Genomic DNA, 9,831 nt, shown 5'->3' with positions numbered 1-9,831 from the left:
AATAATCAGTGAGTGTCCGGAACAAATTAAATAAAAACCACAAAAGAAAGAAAATATTCGTCACCCAGCTGTAACATACAGATACAATGTTATTATTTTGAAAGCAAGCTAGTGACTAAAAATCAATTTAAGATGAAAACTGTGAAAAAACCAGAAACCGTTACCCCTTAAGGCATCAATCTAGCATACATTCTTAATTTTCGCCTAAATGATATGCATGATTAATAATTAATTTCTCTAGTATTTTTTGTACTATGATTTTTAGGCTATGAAAGTGAAATTTGGTACAAAGGATCGATACGCATTTGTTGACATTGATTACCAAAGTTTCATGGTGTAGCCTAAAACTTAACCTAACATCTTAAACTAGTGGTAAATATATATATATATATAGAAAAAGGGGAAGTATATGCAGTTAAAATTGATTTCGAAAATTCATAGTAATTGAGTATTGTAATACATTTGGAATAGATGATATACGTATTTGTTGGTGACAGAAAAACAGAAAAAAAGAAAACAAACAACAAACACATGCGGGAGCTGTAGCACATGAAAATTTTCATTAGTTCTGCTATGCTACCGCTAGCAATTTTTTGCTACCACTACACTAGAGCATAGCGCAGAATTTAATTTTTTGCTCCTGCTCCCGCTCCAGCTATATTTTTTTACCTAACAAAATCGGAGCAGAATAGAGCACATACTTTTACATTGTTATGTTATGGCTATGCTGTGGCTCCTGGCAAAGTGAGAGCGGTAGCGATAGCATAGCAATAATTCTAGAAATTTTGCTGCTACGGAGTAGTAAATGAGAACCATGTCTAGGAGTATTCGAGAGAAATTTTTACGGAAGATTTATGGTCCTATTACATTGGCATAGACATAGTTCAGTGAATAAAGAGGCAGCGGCTATGCTGGCTAGGTCATGTTTTTCGAATGGACGAAAGTGCTCCAGCTCCGAAAGTGTACGATGCAGGAAACCGAGAAAGACGGAGACCTCCACTCCGTTGGAAGGACCAGGTGGAGAAGGACCTGGCTTCACTTGGTATAACCAATTGGCGCCGAACTGCCAAAGCGAGGAATAAATGGCGCGCGGTTGTGGACTCGGTTATAACGGCGTAAGCGGTGTCTACGCCAGTCAAGAAGAAGAAGAATGTATGTATGTAATTGGCGTAGAAACCGTTTATCCGATTATAGCCGAATCGATATTGATATTGGAAATCCCAAGTGTAAAGTGGTCCCTCTCTACCTGATCTTTCCAACGGAGAGTTGACAGAACAACGCCAACGCACTAGAAGTTGTTCTATATTTACTACTTATAGACCTATTCTGTAAGTAGCAGACACCGGAATCGGCACTCAGACTGAGAGAATCTTCTCTATAGCAAAGCTGCAATAACGTACATTGTATTATATTCGTCAAGTTCCCATTTATACCAGATATTACAGTCTTTCGTAATCCTGCAGAAATGAATATAAACACGGACCCAACCATAGCCATCCCTTCTAGTGAGGAGTGGGATAAGGACAAGGTGAACACAGATTCAGAGATAAGTATCTATACAGACCGATCTAAACTAGACCAACTAGTGGGAGGTGGTGTCTTTCGGGCTACCGGATCGAGTGGAGATTACCACTTCTCGTTCTGTTAAAAATAGTGTTAACGTGAGAAACATATCTACATATATATTCGAATAGCCAAGAGTCTTTAAAATCACTAAAGTTTCATAGAATATCATCTAGGATAGTGAAATAATGCTTGGAGTTATTAGTGACACTAACATCGTATTTCACGATACACCTGCAATGGGCCCCAGGATATAGTAGTATTCCTGAAACTGCGAAGCAAATGGACTAGACAGACTGGTCACCACCTTACAGTTAGATGCTAATAAAGAGGGAGTTTACATACCTCTGGCAAATTGTAGATATTTTATCGACGAACATGAAAATAATCGCAACTATCGGACGTGGTTTCCCCGATGATTTGGCGAAGTTGCACATACAAAACTATGCGAATGATTTCATAATATCAAGTGTGATCTTGGGTGGACGGTTCAAGAGGAATGTGAATGAGTGTGAGATGATCCCAGTCCCCTAGTGATGTGAAAATGGGCCTCCATTGTTAGTTTATTGTTGGATTAATGATTTTCGAACACAAATACGAATTTCACCTGGCGAACGCTATCCATCACGAACCAATAAGCATTTTATAGTATTTTATATAGAAAATTTTATTGTGAATATGTAATACTGAAAGTAAGGGTTTACACACTGTGCATATCGGTTTTTATTAATTTATTGTAAATGTAACGTATTGAATATGTTTTCATAATTTTACTATAAGTTATTAAAGCTGTCAGTTTTCAATATCCTAGTTTTTATATTTACATCATAATACTTCATAAAATAAAGTAACTCGTATTTACATTGCTAGTCCTTATGTACTAAATAGTTACAATAAATTTGATGGTAATTTATTTATATCCAAATTCATTCGCCGATTGCAAGTTTCATTAACGGTACTTATTTTATGACTTGGCATTCCTGGTGGATTCTAATATACCATATAGTTCTAAGTATTTTATTTCCGATCAGCTCTATTCTTCTACAATATATTGAATTACTGGAATACTAAAGCTATTCCAGTGTAACTTCAGTAAATAATTAAAATCTTATAAATTTCTACTGATTTCTAATTAAAATATATATTTTTATAAATATAATAAATTTTTCCCAACCGGCAATAACGTTATCATGCAATTATGAATTTAGTATATATGCATAAGCTTATGTATATCGTTCAACTAAAATCATCTTAATTATGTTTAATTGGCATCTCATTGGTTATTGGTTCTGATACAGAGCCAGTTTTGTCGATTTCATTTGGCACTAACAGCTTTTTAATATCTTAAAAACATATGCATAATGGAATTTTTTTCTACCGTTCGTATATATATATATATATATTATATATGTATATATTTATATATATATGCATGTCTGTATATATAATTCCAAAATAGAGGTAATCAAAAAGCGTAGTAAATTATTCGGCATTTTTACTAAAAATTTCGATAATTATAATATAATTGTTTACTTTGTACTACATAATTAAAATTTTAAAGTAGCTACATTGCTTGTTGTTAACAATCAAAACAATTCTACACACATGTAATTTGTAATGCAAATTTTGTATGCATGCATATATAATTGAGTTCCATGTAAGTACTACATAACCTAGTTGGCATAAAAAATACTGGTTAAACACTGAAATTGTCGAATTTCTAATGAACTATTCGGAAAAAACTTTGAATGTAATGAAGCAATTTATGAATGATTTTTTTACATTATAGATGTGTATAAGCACATACAAATTATGGTACTTTATTTTCTTATAGATTATAGACTTAGATTTAAGTTTTTCTTAGAGATTTTGTTTTTGGTCACATTTTAGTGGTCTATGTTGAACTAATAGGAGATTGTTATGTGTATTACCGGTTTTTTTTTAACTGTTTGTAAAATATATCAATTAGTATAGAAGAAAGTTTTTTTAACTTAGTTTTTCTATCTCTATTCCAAGAACACTAGTTTAGAAATAAAATAAACCAAAATGTAAAATATGTGAATATATTACCGCCAACTTTGCAAGGGTTGTGTTTAGAATCTGAAAATATCAAAAGACTTGCATAACTATGGAGAGTGATTATTTTTATCTCATTGAGCTTTTCGGGCCATAATGAGATGAAAATCGTATAAAAAACGGAGTATTCGAAATATAAACAGATTATATCAACTTGAAATACAAAAATCACATTGTTTCTGACCTCATGAAATATCCAGCTTATGACTCATTACATCACCGACCAGTACCTCACATACTAAAGCATTTCAATAAATACTAACTATTGTGACAAGTTTTCAGGATATTACACTTGGATAGGCAAAATAAATTTGATCGATAATTCGTAATGAGAAGCATACGGTTTCTATTGTAAAGTTAAGAACAATACCCATTTGAAAGTATAGCTCTACAAATCATTGAATCCGCAGCGTATTCGATTTCGATACGATAAAGATTTTCCATCGAAAATTTTCATGCAATCATTGATTCCGTCGATAAACTGCTTTGCCCTTTATCGACAAATGCGACAAATTTTATAAAATGTCTGTGCTTTTTGCTTTGTTGAAAAAATGAAAACTGACCTGGCGAAGAGTTTAAATATAAGATAAGTTATCTAATAAATCTGTGAACAAGAAATCTGAAAATCGTCAACCTCGATTGCCAACAATTGTAATTGTATACACCTTCATTAAATACTAGCCAATTGGTTCGAATTAGATTTTGAAATAGATAGAAAGAGTTAAAAAGAATGAAACGTTTGTATATACATATAAAGAGTATTTTTATATGTGTTAGAAGATATAATTAAGAGTGTAACATATTCAGGAAGTTCACAAGTCGTTCTATATAACACATTTCTATGGAACTTTAGAAAGCACTGTGGAATTTCATCTACTACCAATGAGTGAGCTCATCAGCAATTAGTTAAATATAACATCATTATTGCTTGTAAATACTTAATATTTGAATTGTTTTAAAGTTGATAGTTGAAGACTGAAGGTGAAATGGAATGACTTGTGAACATCTTATTATATATATTTTATTGTACTTATGTTAACTATTAGTTTCATTTCTATCGTCTAAACTTTTAAAATATTAAATCAGAATACCATGTATACGTACGTATTGTTTGTATGTAAATTCATGATATAAAAGAACAAAGATGCCAAATAAGGCATTATACATATATGTATGTATGTACTTTGTGACCAATTTCCAAAAATGAATGTTTTAAAATTTAGACAACAAGGCGATTTGCCGAATGAACTTTCACTTTAACAACTCTCCATAATATAAATAAATCGATTACAACAAGTAGAAATCAATAAAGTTAAGTAATAATTTGGTAAATGAATGAAATCAAATTTAAAATTTATAGTTTCTAAAGCTCTGATTCCGCGAGTGATAATGTAGAAAAAGTCAAAAATTCCGTTGACAAAAATCTACGAGCTCATAATAAATACACTGCAAGTGTTGTAGTAATGAATCGTTAGCTTTTTTTAATTATAATGGTTATTGTTAGGATATTATTGAATTTAATTGTTGTTTGACACTTAAATAGCCTATATTCCTATGCGAAAAGCTATTTTAGTTGACATAAGACATTTTTTGTTAAAATATGGAAAAGAAAAAATGAATTGGTGAGATTAAAAAAAATTACCTAGAGTAGAAGGACAGTACTAAAACAATTAATATCATGAAGTTAGTACAATTTTCGCACTAAAATCAGTTATTTTTGTAATGTATGTAAACTTCTGTCAACGGATTTTCAGAGTTTTTCTTTCATAATATTGTTAATTAATTTGAAATAATGGAATTTTTTAGGCATTAGAAAAATAGAAAATAGAAAAAAATAGAAAATTAACTGTATCAACAGATTTTACCAAAAAGCATTTGAACTTTCACACCAATGAAAACAGAGGGTGTATGTAGTATTTTTTCGGCCACTCTATATTATGTATAAAATATAGAAGTTGTATGCACTATTTAAATTGGACCGAATGGTGGTTACAAACCATTCTCGAATCCACATGAAGACACACAAAAAATTTCATTAAAATCGGTCCAGCCGTTTAGGAGGTGATCAATGACATACACACGTACAGAAGATTTGTATACATATATAAAGATATTTTGCCTTACATTTCAAGTAAAAAAAAAATAATCCAAAACATTTTCAATATTCAGCAAAAAAAAAACAACAATTCTTTCACATATTCTCACCAGAATATGCAAACTATAAAGCATCTTCTACGCGTTATCGAACTTATGCGCTATAAGACATCTTTGTTTTTTTATAAGCATCAACATGTTCATTCATTTTGTTTTTGTTAATATATGTGTGTATAATGTAATCCTAGATAATATATTGGCAAATCTCAAAGTTTATTTTTATCACGATCGATACTAATTGCTTTAAAAATGTCTTTTCCGGTACCATATCTTAAATTAAATTGATCTAAACTTGAAGCTCTAGGTCTGGATAGAGAGAAGGATTCAACTTCGGGATCGGTTTCACTAATGTCTGTTTCAGTTTCACTAAATTTTCGACGTCTTCTTAAAATTGAATTACTACTCTTGAAGTCAGTGGAATTCGCACGTTTTCTTTCTTGTTTAGCCATTTCCGCAGCAAGCATTTTTACCTCCCAATCGTTGTGATGCACATGTGCGAATACATTGTCTTCCACATTTTTTTGCTCTATATCTTCATACTTGATATTTAATTTGCTAGAAGAAGAACTCGAACTCGAACTGTCGCCAATATCAAGAACAACACTATCTTGTCTGTCTAAATTCCCGGTGAGATCTGACACAGAAACAACATAATTTCTCTTTTCTTGCTTGCCCCTTGTGATATTCTCTTCCGATTTATTTTTATACAAACTCCGTGAAGAAATGTATCCAGAAGAGTCTTTGTAAAAATTATTAAATATCGGTGACGAACTGTGCCGTTGAACTTGTGGTGGAGATGACATAAAAACAGTATCCAATGAGTCTCCTCGCTGCAATTAAAATTTGTTTTTTTTTTTATAATTTCTATAATAATAATATTAATACCATAAAGAGTAGTTCTGCTGATGAACTAGAGCTGGCGTGGTCCTCTGACTTTAGATCTGCATCCACCCATAATTTGTTAAGATCAGTTTTTCTTCGTGGCGAGGATGTTTTCAATTCTATATTTCTAATTTTCGACTGTAGATTTGCAATAATTTCATCGCGTTTCCGTACTTCTCGGGCCATCACCGAAAATTGTAATTCGAATTTTAAATGCATTTCTGTAATGTGATCTTTAATTACATTATTAATTTCACTCCATACACGATTGAAATTCTCTTCTATGTTGAGTATTTCTGTAACAGAAGAAAATCAAATTTCAAATTAGCCTATTTAACTAATTTCTTAAATAAATTGCAATTCAAATTCTCCCAAAGAGATTCGTCATAGATAGAGAATGACATAGATTTAATTATTTATTGAATAAAAAGTTGAGATAAAAAAGAATTGTACCTCCTGTTCTTATCGAGTCCCCAATCGTTGTTGTCAATCGTTTTGTTGTGCGTTGATTCGAATGAGATGGGCTCGGAGTATATTGCATCATATTATTATTAAGTTGAAGTGTATTTCGTCGTTTTGAGATGGCTTTAAAATGAGCGCCACTTAACGATGGATTTTCGGAGTATTTATTGGTACCAAAAGCGGAAATTATGGGCGCGCGAGAAATCTTTACGTCTTTGTCTTCGTCTTCACTAGCCGTTCGTAAGGTTTTATACTGTTCATCTTGAATAGTTCTGTGAGCGCTGTTGGGTGGACTAGAAAGAGTTGATTTGATCGTTATACTTTTCATTAGCATACTATGTCTAGCCACATACCCTTCTAATGTCGGTTCTCTTAGCAACCGCTTATTTGGTTTTTCCTTCGCGCATGAGTCTTCGTTGCCACTTTGAACACCAGTTTTGTATTCCTCTGAACTGTGACGGAGTTTCTGTAAAATGCACTTTAACTTTTGCCGTTCGGAAGTTTCATTTTGCTCGGGACTAAGAGGTAAATAGGCAGGTGGTATATATTTGTCTTTTCTTTCATTGTTGTTATTCGACAATGATGTATTCGTCGAATTGGATGAACTGGATTCATAAGCTGTAAAAAGTTGCGAGTACATTTCAGAAACATCACTGAAACAACGATACAACGGTTCTGGCACTGCGAGTTGACTGTTTATTTTAGAACTGTCCAAGCTAAAACTTCGAATTTGTAATGCCTTTTCAAGTTCTTCTAACTTCTGACGTTCGTTCAGGATTTTTAGACGTTTTACGAATGGTAAACCGCTATACTCCGGCGATAAATCAAAAACAGAGTGATACGATTTTCTGCTTTCGTTTGCATGATTTGCTGATGAAGATTTCGTGTGTTTCCGTATGTTTTCTAAAATCTTTGTTTCCTGTGACAGGTTTGTATTAAGAGTGCTCGCAGTTGCAGAATGTAGAGTGTTTGTAGATGTTGTAGTGGCTGTCAAAACCGCAGGCCCTTGATCAGGAGTTTGGGATGTTTCGGTTGAAGAACATGTTTTTGCTTCTGTATCTGAGTCTCCTGGGGAAAATTTTGCTAAATTATTATAACTTGTTGATATTATCGTCGCTAACTTAAGTTTTGACCATGGCTTAATAGACATATCACTATCTGAGCGTTCTGATGAGGTGTTTATGGACGGTTTTATGAGTTTTAATGACATTCCTGATACCGCCTTTGACGATTTATTAATTGCACCTAGGTCGCGTTTAATATGTTTCTGCACATCAAGTGTTTTTCCGGGCTGCTGTTGACCTATATCTCCAGTCGTCGATTTTTCGTCTTTCGACTTGTTGTCCGTAGGATCTGCCTTTGTCGCTACAGCAAAATTAAGCATTTGTATCTTTTGCTTCAAAGTAACAGGCGGATTGTGTTTGACCTGTGTAAAAATGTTTTATATAAACATTATTTATGATTGATTATTATAAATACATATATCTATTTTATTTAGATAGTATAACACTTCTAATATTATATATACGACTCCTGCATATGTATATAATATTCTTTTGATTCGAATGTTATTGTGTTTTATTTCCATACATTTATTATATTATGATTATTATTTTAGAAACACCACAGAGTCACAACTCTGAGACCTCGCTTATGAGAGAAGAGTTGCTTCCCAAGCCAAACTGTGAAGGTCGAAGGATGTATATGGTCAGATGATCTAGCTATTCAACACCTAGCTTTTATTTATGTTTCCAATAGGCTAATTTTAAATCCGATAATAATAAAGAATTTAATATTTTATATTTAAGGATATCTTCTTAAATATGCATTTCAACTAATGTTAATGTTATGAATGTCTCAAAACGTTTCTATAGTAGTGGAAATACTATGCTAGTGTAAATAATATATGTAAAAATATATCTCACTGCGGGCTTTACGTCGCTGTTCGTAGTCGTTTCCTGTTTATTTTTTAGCATTTGTAGTCTTTGCATCAGCGGAAGGGCTTCGTTTACTTCAGTCTCGAGTTCTTCCTGGATTGATTCCTGTGGCGATAATGTGTTGGCAATATGCACATGCGGGGGTGATATCTGAGGAGTGATTGCCTTTGCCGCTTTCTCTTCGCGATCCTAAAAATAATGTAAACAAGTATGGAAAGAGTAAGTTAGGGTGCAACGGAGCATTTTATACTCCCGAAAAACGAAAATCATTATATATAGTATATGAGGGCTGATGTAATTCATTTTCACCACCAAGGTACACTATATATTATAAAGTGATTGAGTTATATAGAAAGTAGGCGTGGTTGTGAATAGATTTCGCCATTTGTAATACGGAAATATTACGTAACGAATTTCATTAAAATCGGTCGAGTAGTTCCTGAGATATGGTTTTTGACCCATAAGTGTGCGACGCCTCGCCCGTTTTCCATTTTGCAAAAAAATCTGAGTGCAGGTTCCTTCTGCCATTTCTCCTGTAAAATTTAGTGTTTCTAACGTTTTTCGATAGTCAGTTAACTCCCTTTTAGAAATTTTCAACATAACCTTTGTATGAGAGGTTGAAGGAAAATTGTATGAAATTTGATTTCTAAACACTATTGCCAATTTAAAAGTTCGAGTTATGGAAGTTCCACTGTATTTTAATGGTATTTGATAGGGTACGTAAGGGAAACGACTGTAGAAAGCTTGGTTCATATAG

The 9,831-nt window shown here is 32.7% G+C and overlaps 1 protein-coding gene across 2 annotated transcripts in view; it reads right to left on the bottom strand.

Annotated features, from left to right (window-relative positions):
- Positions 1-4,743: 4,743 nt before the first annotated feature.
- LOC105215046 (uncharacterized) overlaps positions 4,744-9,831 on the bottom strand; it is a 51,574-nt gene continuing 46,486 nt past the window's right edge. For both annotated transcript variants that reach the window (XM_054231044.1, XM_054231045.1), the window contains 5 exons: positions 9,063-9,263; positions 7,491-8,563; positions 7,129-7,430; positions 6,679-6,971; positions 4,744-6,623 (listed from right to left, as the gene is read on the bottom strand). In XM_054231044.1, the coding sequence (XP_054087019.1) occupies positions 6,000-6,623; positions 6,679-6,971; positions 7,129-7,430; positions 7,491-8,563; positions 9,063-9,263 (2,493 nt within the window). In that variant the 3' untranslated portion in view covers positions 4,744-5,999. The remainder of the gene's footprint in view (positions 6,624-6,678; positions 6,972-7,128; positions 7,431-7,490; positions 8,564-9,062; positions 9,264-9,831) is intronic.

The sequence above is a fragment of the Zeugodacus cucurbitae genome, chromosome 5, assembly GCF_028554725.1.
Source record: "Zeugodacus cucurbitae isolate PBARC_wt_2022May chromosome 5, idZeuCucr1.2, whole genome shotgun sequence".
Lineage (NCBI taxonomy): Eukaryota > Metazoa > Arthropoda > Insecta > Diptera > Tephritidae > Zeugodacus > Zeugodacus cucurbitae.
The sequence above is the reverse complement of the archived record's forward strand: the minus strand, read 5'-3'. Positions and strand labels throughout refer to the sequence as shown.